The 22872-nt window shown below is 34.3% G+C and overlaps 1 protein-coding gene across 9 annotated transcripts in view; it reads right to left on the bottom strand.

Annotated features, from left to right (window-relative positions):
* RTTN (rotatin) overlaps nt 1–22872 on the bottom strand; it is a 184001-nt gene that overhangs the window by 105773 nt on the left and 55356 nt on the right. For all 9 annotated transcript variants that reach the window (XR_012513060.1, XR_012513061.1, XM_074383250.1 and 6 more), the window contains 5 exons: nt 19193–19289; nt 18488–18556; nt 11967–12155; nt 11113–11352; nt 6627–6771 (listed from right to left, as the gene is read on the bottom strand). Coding sequence is in view for 7 of the 9 variants with exons in the window: in XM_074383250.1 (XP_074239351.1) it covers nt 6627–6771; nt 11113–11352; nt 11967–12155; nt 18488–18556; nt 19193–19289 (740 nt within the window). In the remaining 2 variants the exon portion in view is untranslated. The remainder of the gene's footprint in view (nt 1–6626; nt 6772–11112; nt 11353–11966; nt 12156–18487; nt 18557–19192; nt 19290–22872) is intronic.

Below are 22872 nucleotides of genomic sequence, written 5' to 3'. Positions count from 1 at the left end.
TACCTCAGGAAGTTAGGTGATTTTTCTTTTCACTTCCTCTTAGCATTCTTCTGACTAATCAGGCATTAATATCTGCCTAATTTTGTTTTTGCAACCACAGCCATTGTATATCTTTTCATGTATGTCCATACACTCAAAACAATTTACTTGGAAATGTTATTTTACCAAACTTCTTAAATCATTTCTTACTTATTTTACTCACTCAAAAGGATGAACTTTAAAAGGTACTTCATTTTCTATTTTCAGGTTCCCTTTATCTTAAACATTGGTAGTTCTATAACACATATTAATTTATCTTGCAGCATAATATTTAGGGAGTGAACCCTCCTGACAGTGAATACTTAAGTTCACTTTTGTGCAATCTTAAAAGTATTATTACTTATAACACTTGTGGTGATAATATATGAGATAAAGTAGAAGCTTTCCAAAGAAAGGTTTAATACGATACAAAGTCAAGTAAGTAAATGTAATTGTACCAAAAATCCTTTTCAAAAACTGCATTAAAATTATAGTATAATCATCTAGAGTCTTGTAGGAATTTCATTTTAATTTCATAACTATGAATACATTATAAAATATATATCAACACGTATGACATACTACAAAATTAACAGTAATTTAAATGTATGGTGTTACGAATCTTAACAAATGTAACAAGATTGAAGTCATATTTAGTATCGTTTCTGATCATAACAATAAAAAACTAGAAGTCAACAAAAGATGGAATTCTGGAATAGTAACATATACATAGAAACTAAGCGGCACACTCCTGAACAAACAATGGATCAAAGAAAAAGCTAAAAGGTAAAATTTAAAATGTCTTAACAAACAAAAATGAACAAAAAACCAACCAAAACTTATGGAATGCAGCAGAGCAGGTCTAAGAAGGACATACATAACAGTAAACATTTACAACAAAAAAGAAAGATATCAAGTAAACAATCTCAAAGAAATAGAAAAAGAATAAATGAAGCCAAAACTTAATAAAAAGTAAGAAAATAATGAAGATCAGGGCAGATACAAATGAAATAGAAACTGGAAAAACAATAGAAAAGATCAACAGAAGCAAGAATTGAAATTGTGGAGATAAAAAAAATTGACAAACCTTTTGCTAGTCTAATTAAAAAAAGAAGACAAATAAAATGAGAAGCAAAAGAGGAGACATTACAACTGATACCAGAGAAATACAAGATATTATAAGAAAATTATGAACAATTTCACACCAACAAATTGGACAACCAAATGGAAAAAAAAATCCTAGACACACGGAGCTACCAAGACTAAATCATGAAGAAACAGAAAATCGGAATAGACCGATGACAATGAGATTAAATCAGTAATAAGTCTTTCAGAAAAGAAAATCCCAAGACCCGATTGATGGCTTCACTCTGAATTCTACCAAACATTTAAAGAAGCATTAATACTAATCTATATACTGTTCTAAAAACAAATGAAGAGGAATACTTCCAAACTCATTTTATGACGGCAGGATTCCACTGCTACCAAAGCCAGACAAGGGCACTGCAAGAAAAGAAAATTACAGGCTAATATCCCTGATAAACACAGATATAAAAATCCTCTAGTAAATACCAGCAAACTGAAACTAAGAGCACAATAAAAAGCTCATTCACCATATCTCAAAATAATAAAAGCTATTTATAATATATCCACAGCCAATATCACATCAAATGGGCAAAAACTGGAAGCATTCCCTTTGAAAACTGGTACAAGGCAAGGATGCCCTCTCTCACCACTCCTATTCAACATGGGATTGGAAGTTCTGGCTGGGGCCATCAGGCAAGAAAAAGAAATAAAGTGTATTCGAATAGGAAGAGAGGACATCAAAGTGTCCCTGTTTGCAGATGACATGATTGTATGTTTTTAAAACCCCACTGTCTGAGCCCCAAATCTCCCTAAGTTGATAAGCAACTTCAGCAAAGTCTCAGGACAAAAAAAAATCAATGTGCAAAAGTCACAAGCATTCCTATACACCAATAACAGACAAACAGAGAGCCAAATCATGAGTGAACTCCCATTCACAATTGCTACAAAGAGAATAAAATACCTAGGAATACAAATAACAAGGGATGTGAAGGATCTCTTCAAGGAGAACTAGAAACCACTGCTCAAGGAAATATGAGAGGCTACAAACAGATGGAAAAACATTCCATACTCATGGTTAGGAAGAATCAATATCATGAAAATGGCCATACTGCCCAAAGTAATTTATAGATTCAATGCTACCAATGACTTTCTTCATAGAATTGGAAAAAAACTCCTTAAACTTCATATGGAACCAAAAAAGAGCCCACATAGCTAAGACAATCCTAAGAAGGGGAAAAAAAAAAAGCTGGAGGCATCACATTACCTGACTTCAAGCTATACTGCAAAGCTACAGTATTCAAAACAGCATAGTACTGGAACCAAACAGAGATACAGACCAATGGGGCAGAACACTGGCTTCAGAAGTAACACGACACATCTACAACCATCTAATCTTTGACAAGTCTGACAAAAACAAGCAGTGGGGAAAGGATTTACTATTTAACAAATGATGTTGGGAAAACCAGCTGAACTTATGTAGAAAGCTAAAACTGGACCCGTTCCTTACACCTTACACAAAAATTAACTCCAGGTGGATTAAAAATTTAAACATAAAACCTAACACCATAAAAACCCTAGAAGAAAACCTAGGCAATACCATTCAGGACATAGGCATAGGCAAGGATTTCATGACTAAAACACCAAAAGCAATCGCAACAAAAGCCAAAATAGACAAATGAGATCTAATTAAACTTAAGAGCTTCTGCATAGCAAAAGAAACTGTCATTAGAGTGAACTGGCAACCAACCGAATGGGAAAAAAGTTTTGCAACCTACCTACCTGATAAAGGGCTAATAACCAGAATCAATAAAGAACTTAAACAAATTTGCAAGAAAAAAAACAAACAACCCCATCAAAAAGTGGGCAAAGGTTATGATCAGACACTTTTCAAAAGAAGACATTTATGCAGCCAACAAACGTATAAAAAAAGCTCAGCATCACTGGTCATTAGAGAAATGCAAATCAAAACTACATTGAGATATCACCTCACACCAGTTAGAATGGCGATCATTAAAAAATCTGGAGACAACAGATGCTGGAGAGGATGTGGAGAAATAGGAACACTTTTACAGCTTGGTGGGAGTGTAAATTACTTCAACCATTGTGGAAGACAGTGTAGGGATTTCTCAAGGACCTAGAACTAGAAATACCATTTGACCCAGCAATCCCATTACTGGGTATATACCCAAAGGATTATAAATCATTCTATTATAAAGACACATGCACACATGTTTATTGCAGCACTGTTTACAATAGCAAAGACTTGGAACCAACCCAAGTGCCCATCAATGATAGACCGGATAAAGAAAATGTGGCACATATACACCATGGAACGCTATGCAGCCATAAAAAAGGAGGACTTCATGTTCTTTTCAGGGGCATGGATGAAGCTGGAAACCATCATTCTCAGCAAACTGAGACACAAGAACAGAAACACCACATGTTCTCACTCACAAATGGTGTTGAACAATGAGAACACATGGACACAGGGAGGGGAACATCACACACTGGAGCCTGTCAGGGGTAGGAGGGTTATGGGAGGGCTAGCAGGGGGTGTGGGGATTGGGGAGGGCTAACATTCAGAGAAATATCTAATGTAGATGATGGGGAGATGGATGCAGCAAACCACCATGGCAAGTGTATACTTATGCGACAACCCCAGAACTTACAGTAATAAAAAAAGGAGATGCAGATAACTAGTAAATTAATTTGATATATTTTGATTTATGGATTAAAATCAGTCTTTTTATCTCCATTTTCTTCAATTAAAAAAATATATTCAAACATTAAAAAAAGAAAAAGAAAAAAAGCAAGTTAAGTTGTCCCTCTATGCTGATAAGATAATCTTGAATCTAGAAAAACCCAAAGACTCTAACGAAAACTTCTATCTGACAAATTAATTCAATAAAGTTGCAGGATACAAAATCAATATATAAAAATTAGTAGCATTTCTATACACTATCCGCCCCCCCAATCCCATTTAAAATAGCTGCCAAAATATTTTAAGATTTTAGGAAATTTAGGAATAAACTTAATCAAAAGGTGAAAGATCTCTACACTAAAATGTCAAAGTTGCAGATACCAGAATAAAAGCATGCTCCAAGGAGACAGAAAGGCAGGAGAGAGGAAAAAGGAAAGGAAAAAGTGAAGGGGAAAGGGAAGGGAGAAGGGAAGGGAGGAAAAGAAAGAAGATAGGAAAGAAGAAATGAAAGGAGACCAACAACCCAACAGTAGAGGAAAACTAGCAAGGACATCAAGAGACAATTCACGAAAAGACCAAACACGAAAAACTCTCCATCTAATTCAAAATAAGTTATCTGTTATAAAACCACAAAACCTCAATACACACACACCTTGACAATTTGACTCAGCAATTACAATTCTAGAAATTCAGTCTATAAATATACTTGCATATGTAAGTAACTTTGAACATAATACATGATTTCCATTCTTGTTCTATCTTAAGTTTTAAAAGTAAGGTTATGTGTGCTTCTTATAATTAACTTCACAGCTTATTCCTGAGTTAATAAGTATTTATTGAGAGCTCACTATGAGTAAGGCACTATAGTAAATGCTGGGTATGTAATAATGAACGAAACAGTCCCAGAACAAAACTACTTTCACCAGTCTTCAATAAAGGAAAAGATAATTACTATGGCTTGAATGTTCCCTCCAAAATTCATGTTGAAATTTAATCCCCAAAGTGAAAGTATTGACAGGTGGGGACTTTAGAGGTGACTGGATCACGAAGGTCCTAGCCTCATGAATGCACTAATCCATTTTGGATTAGTGGATTAAGAGTTATCATGGAAGGGGAACTAGTGGCTTTGTAAGAAGAGAAAAACCTGAGATAGCACATTAGCATGCTCAGCCCTCCCACCATATGATACCCTGCACCACCTCAGGACTCTTGAGAGAGTCCCCACTAGCAGGAAGACTCATTTCAGATGTGTCCCCTCAAACTTGGACTTCCCAGACTCCGTAACAGTTAAGAACTAAATTTTGTTTTTTATAAATTACCCAGTTTCTTATGTTAGAAGCAACAGAAAACAGAATAAGATAATAATAAACATCTAAATATGTTTTGTATAAACACATTCATATCAATTAGCATTTCTAACAACACATCAATTCATATTTTTACAGAAAAATTATTTCTATGTTTTGCAAATGTATTACTACTATATAATGAAACATATTTGTCTTATAAGATCCACTATCTCCTATATCAGTTTAGGCCCTATTTTCTAGGATTTTTTTCTTAATTGTGCAAAGGTTTATCTTAGCTAAGTTGAGTACATTCATATGATATTTGCAAATAAATACATAAACAGAGAGACCAACAACAGGGAGCTGGCGTCCTGGGTTCTTCACAAGTTTCTCAGAATAATAAATCTGAATAGCTAAAATTTTTAGAGTAGCAATTTAGACAAATTTTAGAATTTTTAGAAGATCTAAAAATCTGAGAGTAGTCGGGGATAGAAGGGTAAATAATCCAGTAACCCTGAAAGCCTGAGCAGTTTTACTCATTCTTTATAACTTCACCATCACTATACCCCTCCTACCTCCATCTGGCTTCCTCAGCTAACTCCCAACATGCCTATCTGGACATCCACCCTGTCTCCTGTCACCAGAACTGAAATTCCTACTTAAAAACACAATTGCAGGCCGGGTACGGTGGCTCAAGCCTATAATCCCAGCACTTTGGGAGGCCAAGGCAAGTGGATCATGAGGTCAAGAGATGGAGACCATCCTGGTCAGCATGGTGAAACTTCATCTATACTAAAAATACAAAAATTAGCTGGGCATGGTGGTGCACACCTGTAGTCCCAGCTACTCAGGAGGCTGAGGCAGAATTGCTTGAACCCACGAGGCAGAGGCTGCAGTGAGCCAAGATCACGCCATTGTACTCCAGCCTGGGTAACAAGAGCGAAACTCCATCTCAAAAAAAAAAAAAAAAAACAATTGCAGTAATCCCAGCACTTTGGGAGGCTGAGGAGGGCAGACCACAAGGTCAGGAGTTCGAGACCAGCCTGATCAACATGGTGAAACCCCGTCTCTACGAGAAACACAAAAATTAGCCGGGCATAGTGGCATATACCTGTAATCCCAGCTAATCAGGAGACTGAGGCAGAAGAATCGCTTGAACTCAGGTGGCAGAGGTTGCAGTGAACCCAGATAGTGCCATTGCACTCCAGCCTGGGTGACAGAGCAAGACTCCATCACAGAAAAAAAGAAAAGAAAAGAAAAGAAAAAAATACAGTTGAAGCAGAAAGTTCATATGCAGAACAGGTTTTATTAAATACCAAGACTGTAGGTCCCATTCATTGTATCGAATTTTAATAAACGCATTCACAATCATATCAGGAAAGCCATGTTGTTATGAGCTATTCATTACATGAGGATTACTTTACCAAGCACAGGCAATATAAAAATTATCCTTTTCCATAATATAATGTTAATGATTTCTACAAATAAGCTACTTCTCAAATTTAAAATCCAAATTCTTTAACAACACTTACATGTCTAAGAAGTAATTCTAGAATCCAGTTCAGAAGTTCCAGTGAATAATTTTTTCTTTGTTCTTTTATTAATTTATTTAAAAAATGTATGATATCTATTAGCAGTTTCTCATCTTCAGTGGAAGCAGGAAGCACTTGTAAAAACCTATAATGAAAAGACAATAATCATGGTTTCTAGTTCTTTAAAATACATATTTCCACTGTTTATCATGGATATGTGGTTTTAACAAGTGTCTTATGAGGATGCTATTTTATGAGATACTGTTCTAAATGCTTTGAAAAAGGCAAAGTTGAAATAAACTGGGTATCTGCCTTCAAAAACCTGAGCTTATAGTAGGAAAAAACATGTGGACAAGAAACTAATTAAAATAACTAGAAGTGACAAGTATCAGAAAAGGAAAAATAACAAATTCAGAAAAAGTACCAAAAAATACCAAGGAGAAATATACTTCCGCTAACTGTCCAATGAAACTTGGTTTTTCATAATGGGAATGCCATATTCCACTGATAAGAAGAATTAGTACTTCAAAACAGTACTACAAGAGAATAAGGTAATAAAGTGAGAGAAAAAAGGTCCTGCAAGGATGCTACCAGAGTTTTAACAGGCAAGAGAAACACTGAAGGGAGACCTAGGATGAAATTTCTGTGTAAGTTTGGAGTAAAAGGATATCAGCCAATTTTCTGAGATTTCTTTAAAAAAAAAAAAAAAAAAAAAACTGGTATAAGTGAGCTGAAAGATTAATAGACAAACTTTTATTTAAAAGGGAGCAGTCTGGAAAATCATTTTTTAAAAAGGCAATTAGGAAGAGATACAATGAGATTCAATTTTATCTGTAATGTTTTATTTTTTATAAATCTAAAGCAATTGCATCAAAATGTTAATAAGAGTGACAATAATACTAATCATAATACACAGCATTTATTGAGCACCAACCTTGTGCCAGCCTATGGTCTAATAGCAGAATTTTTATCAAACTTAATAACAACAGTATGAAGTGGGTACCTCTTATTTCAAAGACAAGAAGACTCAAGCAAAAATACGGTTAAGTCGTTTCTTCAGTCACACAGCTAGCAAGTTTTAAAACGTGAATACTAAACTAAGCAGTCCAACACCAGGGATATATAAATGCTGTAATTCTTAGTAATGTCGTGTTTGTCTCATTATTATTTTTTATTTAAAATTCCCACATCCCCAAAATGACATTCAGCTGCATAGGACAGCAAGTGTAAGATTATAAAAACTGAGATTAGAAAAATACTCTGAAAGAATGGAATGAACAGATGAATTTAACAACCACAGATATTTGGAAGAGCTATGATTTAACAATCATAAGGATTACAAGAAGTCTTCCATGATATCATTTTATATCCACCCTCATATCCTTTAAATCCAAGTGTACTATCCTCTTTTCAATGACTCCTGAAGACACAAGACACTCTTTCCTAACTTGGAGTCTTATCCATTTGGCTTATTTTTTTAAATTTAATTTTTATAATATTTATTGAATATGGCATTTTGCTCCAGAGAAGAAATAATATCGTCCATAAGTGGTTATTCATTTATGGACTTTTTTTTTTTTTTTTGAGACAGAGTTTCACTCTTGTTGCCCATGCTGGAGTGCAATGGCGCAGTCTCGGCTCACTATAACCTCCGCCTCCCGGGCTCAAGTGCTTCTCCTGCCTCAGCCTCCTGAGTAGATGGGATTACAGGTACACGCCACTAGGCCCAGCTATTTTCTACATTTTTTGTAGAGACAGGGTTTCACCATGTTGACCAGGCTGGTCTCAAACTCCTGACCTCAGGTGACTGTCCTACCTTGGCCTACCAAAGTGCTGGGACTACAGGCATGCACCACCATGCCCAGCCCATTTATGGATTCAAAGTATCAAATTTCTGCCACATAACATGCACCAAACTATATCCCACTTATTTGTTTTATTTTTAAGAAATAATAATTGTATATACCCTTAGGGTACAATGCGGTGTTCTGACACATTTATACATTGTGGAATGACATAATCAGGCTAATTAACATACCCATCACCGCAAATATTATTTTTGTGGTGAGAACATTTAACATCCATTCTTTTAGCTATTTTGAAATACACATTGTTATTATTAACTAGAGTCATTATGCTGTATTAGATCACCAGAACTTATTCCTCTTGTCTAACTGCAATTTTGGGCCCTTTCAGCAACATTTCTCTACCCTTTCTTCATTTCTCCTCCCCTTACTCTACCCACATCCCCTGCCACTTGCCTCTGGTAACAATTCTACTCTCTACTTCTATGAATTAGACTTTTTTAGATTGCATATATAAGAGAGATCATGTGGTATTTGTTTCTCTGTGAGCCTGGCATCTTTTCTGCTTCCAATCCCATAGACTTTTAACATCCTTCTACCTGTTATGCCTTGGCTTAAGCTTCATTCTCTGAATCACTTCCTCTTTACTGAAGAGAGAGAAGGTACTCCTCTAACAGACTTTCATAATAGTCTGCTTAGAAGCATTCCTATTTTTGATTATACTTTTAGCTGTCTTAATTGCACGTTCCATGAAAGCAGGACCCTATCAATTTTGCTGACTGCTACATTTCCTACAAGAGTGATACCTCGTAAGTGATCAACAAATGTTTGCTGAATGACGGAAAAGCAGTTGGAAAAGACAGACAGTAGTCCCTTTCTTCCTGTTCACCCCATGCCACAGTACCACACCCTATGTAAGTCATGTCCAGATCTCAGGGAGAGTCCTAAGAAACACAATACTCTTGTAAAATGGCAGAAACAAATGAGAAGTCTGGACACTGTGGCTTTTAAAGTATATCTACAACACCAAACCATTTAAAGCAGGGTGGGGGGAATAGAGAAGAAATTATGGTTATGTTTAAATGAAGAGTTGTCACATGTGAAGACAGTATTTATTCTGTGAGTTTAAAGGACAGAATAATAGGTAGAAATGACCAGGTACAATTCAAAAGAGCAAAAAACTCACTAATAATCACAGCTCAGAAACAGAATGAGTATCCTTCAAAGGAGGTATTCATGCTGAGGCCACATAGCCACTTGACAGGGATACCCAGAAGGGAATTCACCAAGTACACAGCTGGACTGAATGAGCTCTAAGGTCTCTCCAACTCATCCACTTTATGTTTATTAGGAGTCAACTGTATACTATGACTTATGCCATAGGTGAGGGATATAAAAAGGAATATAATAAACCCAAGGCATATGAGAAGACAAATATTTAAACCACTGTAGAAGTAATGCAGGAAAGCCACGTGACAATTATGGTAACTACAATTCCACAAACGTTACAGAGGAAGAACACCTTGGAGCTCAAGGAGGAGTAGATATTCACAAAGCAGCCAGGGAGTTAACTATGTAAAAGTGAGGGGGTATAGAATGGAAGTTTATCCCCTAAAATATCCAGCAGTTTCCAAAAACCCCAATATTTGTACTTCATAGAAACACAATGTATGTTAGAGACACAGAAAATGAAACTGAAAAGGTAGGCAAGTGGCAGATCAAAAAGAACTTTCTACAGCATGCAAAGGGATTTGAATTCTATTAATATCTAGTATACCATGGAAAAGAATCCACAGGTGACATGTATTTTAGAAGGATCATTCAGAAAGCAACATAAATGAGTGGCATAAGGTTAAAAGCAGAAAAACCAATTCACTAATCATTCTATAGTTCAGTAAAAAATGGTGAAAAACAGTAGCAATAGGACTTTTACTAGGAAAGGGGTAGAGAGACATTAAACAGGCAAAACAACAGAAGCTAGCTGAAAGAAGATTCTAGATACCTCTAACAACTGGTAATCCTACTAAATCATGACTATCACCTATTTTCTTAAAATAAGTTTCCAAAATGATATTAGATTATAACAGCATGTTTGTGTCTTAGCATATACATATAAAAACATACACATAAATTAATGTTGGACTGTTAAAATAATCAGCAAATGCAGCCATCTGCTACGATCTAATCATGTTAAACTGACAAGCTAGAGCCTTCTCAATAACTGCTATAAAGAACTTCCACGTGGCAATCAACTTTGTGAAATTCAGAGTAAAAAGAAAAATGATACAATTTACCTAAGAACAAAACAAAAGCAAAACAAAACAAAACAGCCTGTGGCAGGTGTACCAAACCAATTAATTCACTGATGTTTCAACTCATTTATAATATGGACAGAAATAAACATTCAACTTGTTTCATCCATGTCTTATCCTAATGATTTACTTTTGTGAGGTAAAGTTTTCTAAGGATAATAAACTGTTGTAAGTTTATTAATAATCCCCTCAACAATGCAATGACTAAATTAAAAATCTATCTTTGGCTATTACAGATGATAAAAATCCTGGAGTTTTTCTATGATAGCAACAGTAAGGGTATAGACTCTTATCTTCAAAGAACTGGAGATGAATACAATACAATACAATCCAGGTCTTTGAAACTGGCAGACTTGACCTCACACTGACCTGTTCAGTGCGGTGTGCCAAGCCAAGGACTTCAAGGTAGCCCCACACGAACCAGGGCCACCCTTTAAAGACAATCTGTCATTCAGAAGATAAAAACTCATCCTAGTGACAGCGGCCCTAACTTCTCTGTGGGTTGCAGCCTCAGCAATGGAATGGAGGCAGTCCTGCAGCCCACTAGCCACGTGTGTTATCTTCAGAGTGAGGATGTCCTCTGCGGATAACTTCATTGTATCCAAAAATCTAGACATAAAGAAAAAAAGAAAGAGGAACATAAAGCTATTTAAATAAAAACTCACATTTATTTCTATTATAAACTCTCCCAAAAGTTGTTTTATCTTCATTTTCTTTTAATAAAAGATTGACTTACAGTGAAAAGAAAACTGATATGTATCTGTCAAAATCAGAATTTTACATTGGCATACCAAATGTTTATACCGACTTTTCCTCCTCAAAAAAAAAAAAATTTTATTCACATAAGACTGACAGATTAGCATATTAAGATACTCAAAAGTAATCACTATCACAGTAATAACACTTATGCATATACTTACTGAGATTTTATTCTAATCCAGAATCCTTTTCCTAGTGATTCACATCTATGAACAAATCACAGTTTAAATAATCTCTAAAAGAGCAAAGAGTAAAATGTTTTTTCATTTAAAATTTTCTTTTATGATAGATTGTGAAAAGTAATAAATACATGTAATCTTTAAAAATAAAAATTACAACTGTTAAAAGGCAGAATCAGATGACATCAAGGGAAAAGTTACTGGACCTAAGGAAAAAGTAAAACCTAACTAATTAATTACAATTAATTAATTGCAAATACTTTTTCAACTAATATGAGAGCTTACTCTTGTGTTTTAGTTTCAGAGTTCATTTGCTTCAACAGATTATCACTCCCATGATACCATGACAGGTTCCAAGCTATTTTCAGCATATCTGACACCGGCTTCAAGGCCAAACAATCAGCAGATAAGGGCAAAACTATGGAGTAAGGACTCACAGCATGGTGTCCGATTACATGAACAGGTAGATGATACCTAAAGGAAATGTAAAAACAATTACAAACTTTCAAATTCTTAAATGCTACTCAAAAAGATGAGCCACAAATGAGGGCTAGTTCAATGCCTCCCAACCCACAATAATGCAAATATTTCTCTTAGTCCCTATTTTAAACAGTTATCATAATTTACACAGTATTTCATTAATCTTTCCATCTCCTCTAAATTCCCCAGAATACTTAAACCCTTCCTTGAGAACTTACCCCATTCTATGCTATATTACAGTTGTTCTGGAGATAACTAATGCTCCTTGAAGTCAGGGCCCATGAATATAGTGAACCTAACATAAAAGGTGTTCAGCTAAAACACTGGTATCTACTTTATGCCAAACACTGCTTATTATGTATCACTCATTCACAGTTACACATATGGCACTATAATACCTATTTTACAAATGATCAAAATGAGGCTTAAAGCTGACAAATGAATTGCCTATGATCACAGAGGTCGCTAAGGGACTGAATTCAAACTTATTATTTTCAACTGAGAACACAGTTTCATCATCAATAAATTCAACAAGAACCAAGATATATGTTTAGAAATAAAAACAGATTCAACAGCAGTATCTCTTGAACCAAATATCAATAGCAATATCTCTTACACCAAAGTTAATTTTGTTCTATCATAAAGACACATGCATGTACACTTTGTCTCATTTTTCCTTTAACATGGCGAAATAATCTGACATTTGCATGTAAATTTGCATCCTAGAAGGAACAAAAAGAAATTTAAAAAAATGTATATTGAACAAAACATAATCCTAAATAGCCAAAAGAATCCTGAGCAAAAAGAACAAAGATGGAGCCATCACACTGCCAGACTTTGAATTATGCTACAAAGCTATAGTAACCAAAACAGCATGATACTAGCATAAAAGCAGACACATAGACCAATGAAACAGAATAAAGAACCCAGAAATAAATCCGCACATTTAGTCAACTTTCAACAAAAGCACCAAGAGCATACTTTGGGGAAAGAACTGTCTCTTCAACAAATGGTACTCAGAAAACTGGCAGAAAAATAAAACTAGACCTCTATCTCTCACCACATACAAAAATCAAATTACAGACTTAAATGTGAGACCTGAAACCATGAAACTACTAGAAGAAAACATTAGAGAAATGCGTCAGGACATTGGCCTGGGCAAAGATTTATTGAGTAAGACCTCAAAAACACAGGCAAGCAAAGCAAAAATAAACAAGTGGCAAGCAAATAACAAAATAAACAGGCAAGCAAAGCAAAAATAATCACATCAAGCTAAAAAGCTTCTGCATAGCAAAGGAAACAGTCAACAAAGTGAAGAGTCCCTTATAGTCTGAGAAAATATCTGCAAACTATTCAACTGACAAGAGATTAACAACCAAAATATATAATGAATTTTAACAACTAACACAAAATTATAATAATCCAATTAAAAACTGGGCAAAAGATCTGAATAGACACTTCTTAAATGAAGACATATAAATGACCAACAGTTATATGAAAAAATGTTCAACATTACCAATAATCAGAGAAATACTGATAAACTACAATGAAATATCATCTCACCCTGATTGAAAAGGCTTTTATCAAAAAGACAAAAAACTAACAGATGCTGGCAAGGATGTGGAGGAAGGAGAATGCTCATATACTGTTAGGGGAAATGCAAATTAGTATAGCCACTATTGGAAACAGTATGGAGTTCCTCAGAAAAAACTAAAAACAGAACCTACATATGATCCAGCAATCCCACTGCTGGGTATATATCCAAAAGAAAGAAAATCAGTATGTCAAAGAGATATTTACATTCCCATGTTTATTGCAGCACTATCACAATAATCAAAATATGGAATCTACCTAAGAGTCTAACAATAGATGAACAGATTAAAAAAAAAAATGTGGTATACATACACAATGGAATATGATTCTGACGTAAAAAAGAATAAAATCCTGTCATATGCAACAACATGGATAGATGGAACTGGAAGTCATTATGTTAACTGAAATAATCCAGGCACAGAAAAACAAATATCACATGTTCTCCTTTATATGTGAGAGCTTAAAAAAAAAAAAAAAAATTGAGCTCATGGAGATGAAGAGTAGAATGATGATTACCCCAGGCTGTAAAGAGTGGTGGGGAAGAGCAGAATCAAGAAGGGATGGCTAATGGGCACATAAAAATCTAGATAGAAGGAATAGAAGGAATAAGTTATAGTGTTCAGTAGCACAATAGGGTAACAATAGTTAATAGTAATTTGTTGTATATTTCAAAATAACTATAAGAGCAGATCTGAAACGTTCCTAATACAGAGAATCGATAAATGTTAGAGGTAATGGACATCTTTTTTTTTTTTTTTTTTTTTTTTTTTTGAGCCGGAGTTTCGCTCTTGTTACCCAGGCTGGAGTGCAATGGCACGATCTCAGCTCACCGCAACCTCCACCTCCTGGGTTCAGGCAATTCTCCTGTCTCAGCCTCCTGAGTAGCTGGGATTACAGGCACACGCCACCACGCCCAGCTAATTTTTTGTATTTTTAGTAGAGACGGGGTTTCACTATGTTGACCAGGATGGTCTCGATCTCTTGACCTTGTGATCCACCCGCCTCGGCCTCCCAAAGTGCTGGGATTACAGGCTTGAGCCACCGTGCCCGGCTGATAATGGACATCTTAATTACTGATTTTATCATTATACATTGTAAGCTTATATCAAAATGTCATGTACTCCATAAATATTTAATATTGTGTATCTATAAAAATAATTTCCTCCAAATAAATAAGCAAGCAAGCAAAGTGCTGTGGAATAGTTGGAGGAACTCCTAAAGGAATGGGGAACACAGTTCCTTCAAAGAAGCAGCAATCAAACTGACAGCCAACACTCCAACCAAAAATGGACTCCAACTGCCAACCTAGAATTCTATGCCTAGTGAAAACATTGTTTAAAACAGAAAAAAGGTTTAGATTAAGAAGAAAACTGGGCAAAAATCATTTCTAATGTAAGGGTACTACATTAAATAATAAAAACCTCTTCAAAAAAAAAATTCTCAGATGGAGGCAGAAAAAACAAAAAAGGAATAAAAGATAACAGAAATAACCAATACATACAAATCTAAATGAGTATTTATTGCATAAAATAATGATAATAACATCTTTTAAAATTTAAAATACGTATAGAATTTACATAGGAGGAAAAAAAAAGAGAGCAAATAAATGGAGTTAATGCAATCTAAGGTCCTTGAATTGTCTGGAATGTGGTAAAAAATACTAGCTTGCAGTCAAGGAAGTAAATTATAATGTCTTGATTATAAAAATTATAGTCATCTATATAAAAGAATATACAGAAATAATGTATATAGAAGAATACTTGGCTGGGCATGGTGACTCATACCTGTAATCCCAACCCTTTTGGGAGGCTGAGGTGGGAGAACTATTTGAAGCTAGGAGTTCAACACTAACCTGGGCAACAAGGCAAGATCCCAATCGCTACAAATGAATAGAATAGAATAGAATAGAATAGAGTAGAATAGAATACTTAATGTATGCATAACTACAAGTTAACAGCTGAAAAAACTGGACTAATTTTAAAAATTAATCAAGAAAAGCCAGAGAAAAAAAAGAAAGAAAAACACCACAATGGACAAATAGAAAATAACAAGCTAATAATCTGTATTCAAAAAATTAGTAATCCCAGTAAATGTAAAATGCATTAAAATATTCCATCTAAACTGTAAATATTGTCAGATTGGACCAAAAACATACTTCTTTGAAAAAACAAAACAAACAAAAAAAAACCTTAAATTTAAGGACACAGAACAGCTAAAACTACAAGGATGGGAAAATACAAATCATGCTAACTACTAACCAAATAAAAGCTGGTAAAGCTATAGTAGTAATAGGTAAAGTGAATTCTATATAATGAAGCACTGCTAGAAATAAAGAGGTAATTTCATAATGATAGAGACAACCCACCAGAAGCACATATACAAACTAAATTACATAGCCTCAAAATACAAATAGCCAGAATTGACAATGTCATAGTGGAGATTTTAACATGCCTCTCTGCTACCTGAAGGAACTTCACACACATACTATAAAGTAGACACAGGGAAAATTTGAACACTATTAATAAACGATATATTTTGATACTTATAGAACAATGTATCCAATGTAGTAGTTACTACATATATATTATTTATTATTTTCAAGTACACATGGAACATTCTTAAAAGTTGACCATATGCTGGGCCATAAAGTAAAATTCAACAAACTCCAAAGAATTAAAATCAGAAAATATTTTCTAATGTCAACATTAAGCTGAATATTAATAATAAAATAACTAGAAAACCTAATACACTAAATCTTCACTAATTATCCCCAATAACACTAAACAACCCTTGGATCAATGAAAAAAAAAAATCACAATGAAATCAGAAAGTATTTCGAACTAAATAATAAAATATGGCATACTAAATTTGTGGACTATACCAAAAGCCATACTTAGGAACATTGAGAGCATTAAATGAAAAAGCAGCTAATAATCAATGGTCAATCCTCCAGTAAGTCAGAAAACAAACAACAAAGCAAGTCTGAAGAACATAGAAAAAAGAAAATAATAAAAAGCAAAGGGTAATACATCATGACCACCGAGATACCACTATACATCCATCAGATGGGCAACAATTTTTAAAATGACAACATTACTGTGAGTAAATGAGTAATAAAACCCTTTTTCCTCTTTATGGACAAATGTGATCTTGAGCTAACTCTCTCTGTCCCTTTACCCGGTAAAATCAGATAGGTATGGAATGTCAATAATTTATTAAGCTGCTTTCCTTATGATGCAAATTACTCCCCACATCTGGACTGGGACATCCAGGAATAAACTATAAGCGCATGATGGGATGGCACAGCTCTCGGTAATCTTGAGTGCTATGGCTCTTATAAGCAACCTGGAAACTATGCCTACAACACACTTACTAGAAAACATATTATCTATTTGGGACATGAGGCTTCTAAGCCAGGACAGCTCCTAGTACCCACAAATGTGATCTCATTCTAAGCAGGACTACTGCAGTCCAGTGAGTTTTATTATTTAGCCAAACCTAAACACCATTAAGACTGGTAATGAAAATACCAAAAGCTGGTGAGGATGTGGGGCAGCCAGTAATTTTATACTGCTGATGGGAATATAAATCAGCACAACCACTTTGTAATACTGTTTGGTAGTATCTAGTATCTACCAAAGCTAAACATAAATATCCTATATTCCAACAATGCACAAGTTCAAGAACGTTCTTAGCAGTATAATAATATTAATAGCCCAAAACAGAAAACAAATCAAATGTCCACAAACAGAATGGTAAATAAAAGTGCTGTATATTCTTACACAGAATACTACACAGCAATGAAAACGAACCAACTATTGCTTCATGCAACAACATGGACAAATCTCTCCAAGTTGAGTAAAAAGCCAACATAATAATGCACTCTATTTTTAAAGTTCAAAAACCAGCGAAAATAATGTATAGCAACAGAAATTAAAATAAGATTACATTTTGGGGTGGTAGAAGGTAATGAGCAAGCATAAAAAGGATTTCCGTCTGTTAGTAATAGTCTATATCTTAATCTGTATGAGCTAAACGGGTATGTTTGCTCAGAAAAATTCAGTGACTGTACCCTTATGACTTACATACTTTATGTACTTTATGTATGCCATATGTCACTAAGACAATTTACTTTTTTAAAAAATCTAAAGAGACATGAAAATCAAACACAATGCAGGACCTTGACTGGATATTGCATTATGAAAAGATATATATAAAAGATACTTGGAGATAACCAGAGAAACCACATCATATTATAGAATTATTTTTAATCTTGTTAGATATGATCACATTGCAGCAGGTATATAAAATAACACCCTTAATTTGAGGATGTTCATGCTAGAATATATAGGAAGGAAGTAAATTTATGTCTGAAACTTATTTCCAATTGGTGGGCAGGAAAGAATTAAATATAAATAAAAATATATATTAGGAGAGAGAAAGCAAATAGACTCTTATGCTAATAATTAATGACCTTAGGCTGAACGACATATAGGTATGCACTGTACAGTTCTTTCAACTTTCCTGTAAATTTGAATGATATCAAAATAAAAAATTGGTGGCATGGAGATATACTTACTGAAATCTTCAAAGCACCATCATGAAGGAACCATGAAAGCCCAAGTTATGGGATTTAAATGCTAAATTAAAATTGTGAGAAACTATAGATTTTGATTTCCCTTTCTATAATAACATTTCATCCTTCAAGAAAATCAGAGAAATAAATTCTTTACCTTCTAAAAACTGAAACAGGCAAACTGAAGACTGATGGCAAAGAAGGTTTACTGGGAGGATTAACAGACCTATTTTATAAAAAAAAAACAAAACAAAAACAAAAATAAAGAAACAACTGAGTAGATCAAGTTTTGTCTAACAAATTTAACTTAACCTCACTTACTTGACTGCAAGTAAAATCAAACATTGCAACTGAGCCTATCATTTAGTATAGTAACAACATGTTTGCTACTTCCTAAGAGTAAATTAGGCTTAAAAAAAAAAATTCCAAGTAACATGATTCATGAATGCAGCAGTGGTACTGGCAGGTGACCTTTGTGTGTCTCCTCTCATGGATCCTGCTCAAGATCAGTGCTAATCATATTCTATCGTCCTAAACATCTTCCCAGTTTTTAAAAAATAATTAAATATTAAGAAAAAAACAAATGGTTGAAGGAATGCACTAAAAATGTAGATTTAAAGACAAAAATCACTGTAATTTTAAATTTTATACTTAATAATGTTTAAAAATAAAATTTCAGAGTGATATTTTGAGCCAATTAGCTTTTGAATACTGCTTATTCAAAACAAAATTCATACCACATATGTCTAGCATGGAAAGCATAAGCCTCATAAATCAGAAATTTCCATGCGTTGCTGTAAGACTGCATCAGATACCTGAGATAGTTATTAAGTGTAAAAAAAAATAAATTCTTATATCTCACCACATATCCATTCTTGATACTTCATCAAATAACAGAAGACAAAATAGTGCTCCAACCTCAGTCACAACAGTACAATCTTCATGAAATATTAAGGAAACTGAACAAAAAGAAGCACAACTTTATGAAATATTTGTACTTCTATAAAGAATGAACTTCAAATTTAAAATATCTTTAATTTGAAGAGAAAAGAAATGCAATGTTAACCCAGATAAGGTGACATCACTAAAACCCAGACTCTCATCTCAAACTTTTGGATGTACAAGAATCACCTGGAGGGTTTGTTAAAACAGTTTCTGACTGGATAGGCTTAGGGTAGAGCCTGTGATGTGCATTTCTAATAAGTTCTCAGAGGATGCAGATGCTTCTGGTCCAAGAACCACACCTGCAGATACACTCGCTAGACACTGTCTACTTTAGGTAGAGAAACAAACTGATACACCCTCTAGGATTATGCTGAGTCATGTAATTCTAGCTAAAGTTTCTCACCAAGAGATCTTATAACTTTTGCCCTTTACTACAAACATGTGATCAAAGAACTTGGATTTGACTTTAAAATGTTACACTTGGGCTGTGTCGTCGTTTGGGTTCCTGTTTGTTTATTACGACAAGATGATGGAAAAGGGAAGTGCTCTGAACTAATAGACATAACGCTAGCTCTACCACTTACTACTTAGCTAAGTGGCCTCGTCAAGTTCTTTAACATTAAGTCTCAGTTTCCAATTCTGTAATGATCTCAATGCTACAACTTCTCAATGCTTGAAACCTATGAAATTCTAAACGAAGACTTACGATGTACTTATCGCACAGGACTAACAACATAATAGACAGCAAATTCAGGGAAGCAGCAATAAGAAATAAGTTTTGAGAGAAGACATTTTTCCTAACTGCAGGAAAAGAAAATCATCCTTATGTAATTGGCATGATTAAAAATAGCAATCAACCAAAAAGTAAAGAAACAGAGAACACGTAAAAATTGACTTAGAATAGAATAGACATGTCATATCAATAAACCATAACATTTTCAAATAAATAAGAAATTACAGCAATGTATTTGTCTAATTTAAAATTTAATTTTTTTAAACAACACTTGAAACAGAAAAAGTATAGGAGCATATGTTTTCAGTCTGGAACTAGAGAAAGTTCTACTTTTAGAATATGATAAAAAAAAAAACTGCCCAACTGCCATAACAGAAAAGCTCTATATATTTCCATAAAATATTGTTTATTTAAGGTTAAAGATACAATAAATACATTTAAAAGGATAGAAAAGTTGAAAGAAAATATTAATCACATAAAATCAAATATAAAGATTGTGTCTATCTTATAATAAAAAACCCTACAAGTCACTGAAAAGAAATTAAATACAACAGGAAAATAGGTAATTCACAGATTAAGAAATTTGAATATACATGAAAAGATAATCAACTTCACTAAAACTAAAATAAGAAAATAAAACAATAATATATTTTCACCTACAAGATTAAAAAAAATTTAATGCGACATATTCAGTGTTGGCAAAGTTATAACGAAAATAAGTATTTTTAAACACCTTCAGTGAGAGTGATTTGGAAAGGAGCTTATCTATTATCTTATAAAATCTCTTTGACCTAGGAATTCCAATTATACTGTATGCACAAAGATGATCACACAACATGATTACTGTCATGGTGAAAAATCTGAAACAAATACCCAGTAATACAGCAAACTGAAATTCTGAAACACCAATGCAGTAGTTTTTAAGAGTTTTTGAAGAATATATACTCACTTGAAATACTATGGAAAGATAATCAAGTTAAATTTCCAGTTGAAAAAAGGAAGTAACACAATACTGTAATATACAGAATGAAAACTACACGTGTCTGTAGAAAAGATCATTCGGAATAATACATTCCTAATGATAACCAGTACAGTCTTCTTTGGGGAAATTGAGAAAGAGAAGAAAATGAAAACTTTTAGAATTTAGATAGTTCTATAGCGCCTGAATTTTTACAATAAGGATGTATAGGTCTCTGATTATTTAAAACAAAAGCAAACAAATGTAAGGAAGTTTGGATTCTTTCTCAGTAGCAAAAATAAATAACCCAATAATGATTTTCTGGTTATAGCCTTGGCCAAGTTGCTAAATCTCTCTAGACCTCACACTGAGATGGTATAGTAAATTATTTCTAAGTTAATTTCTAACACTGAAATACAGTATAGAAGTCTGTCATAACATAAAGTTCATGATTCAAGCAATGTTATCTGAGAAGTTATTTAATTACTGTACTCCTTTGATCCATTATCCATGCTACAGAAATAATCTTCCTGAAACACATACTCCCCTGTTGAACAACCTTAGATGGCTCCTCACTGCTGTTTAATAAGACCCCCCAGGCCCTGCACGAACTTGCCCCCCGCCTCATCCCATCATTTCCCTTCACTCCACACTCCCCAAATCCAGCCAACTCCATCTCAAACACATCCAACTCTCATACACATAATGATGGCTCCCTCTATCTCGAAGTTGATCCTGTCTGTTTGACTCCCTATTCATTTCTGGAATTCCATCTCAGATGCCACATTTCCTAGAAACAATATCTGCTACTTTTCACCAACCAATCTGACCAAAATGTCCCCTGGCATCAGGAATCCCCAACTAAAAGTATTACTGTGCTGTATTGTATATTTACTTGTCAACATCTCCAACTCTACTGTAAGCTCCATGAGGATCATTTACTATGCTCATTGATATAACCCAAAAGCCTAGCACTGTACCTAGCACATAGCATGTGCTTAATAAATGTTTGCTGAGAAACGGATTTTCTTGGTTAAGCAGCTGGTTAAAAATTAATTTTTCAGCTAGGCACGGTGGCTCAAGCATGTAATCCCAGCACTTTGGGAGACCAAGGCGGGTAGATCACCTGAGGTCAGGAGTTCAAGACCAGCCTGGACAACATGGAGAAACCCAGCCTCTATTAAAAACAACAAAAATAACCTGGGCATGGTGGCCGGCGCCTATAATCCCAGCTACTCAGGAGGCTGAGGCAGGAGAAATGCTTGAACCCAGGAGGCAGAGGTTGCAGTAAGCTGAGATGGCGCCACCGCACTCCAGCCTGGGTGACAAGAGTAAAACTCTGTCTCAAAAATACATAAATAAATAAATAAATGTAACTTTTCCTGAAACTAAATCCATTAATGGGAGATACTATATTCATTCTCAGACTCATTGAAAGTAATTTCCACAAACAGCAATGAAATAGAAAAACTGAAATACTGAAAAGGGTATAGACTATGTTGCCTTGGAATATGTCTTTGAATCCAGTAGGTGTTCATAATAAGTTCCATGCTTGAATAATTTAAATAAAAATTATAAATGAAAAGGTAAACTAGGAACTAAATTCAACTGAATGAGGTTAATAAGAAGATAATTATTAACAGGATTAAACAAAACTAAAAATTCGTAACTATTGCTCTTTGAGATGATCAGTCCATACAAACTTATAAAAATGTTACAGCCTACTCAAAACGTTATGAGTCTAAACACACTGAATCTGTTTAGAACTTTACCTAGTTTTACTGCTGCTACTTAAATAAACTGCATCTTACCCTTGGCAAGCAGAAGCCAATAGGAAAAAAATATTCTAAAATAAAACGACTATTTCTAACAACATATTTTGAACATAAATCTCATTTATCTCCTA

This window comes from Saimiri boliviensis, chromosome 13 (assembly GCF_048565385.1).
Source record: "Saimiri boliviensis isolate mSaiBol1 chromosome 13, mSaiBol1.pri, whole genome shotgun sequence".
In the NCBI taxonomy this organism is placed as follows: domain Eukaryota; kingdom Metazoa; phylum Chordata; class Mammalia; order Primates; family Cebidae; genus Saimiri; species Saimiri boliviensis.
The sequence above is the reverse complement of the archived record's forward strand: the minus strand, read 5'-3'. Positions and strand labels throughout refer to the sequence as shown.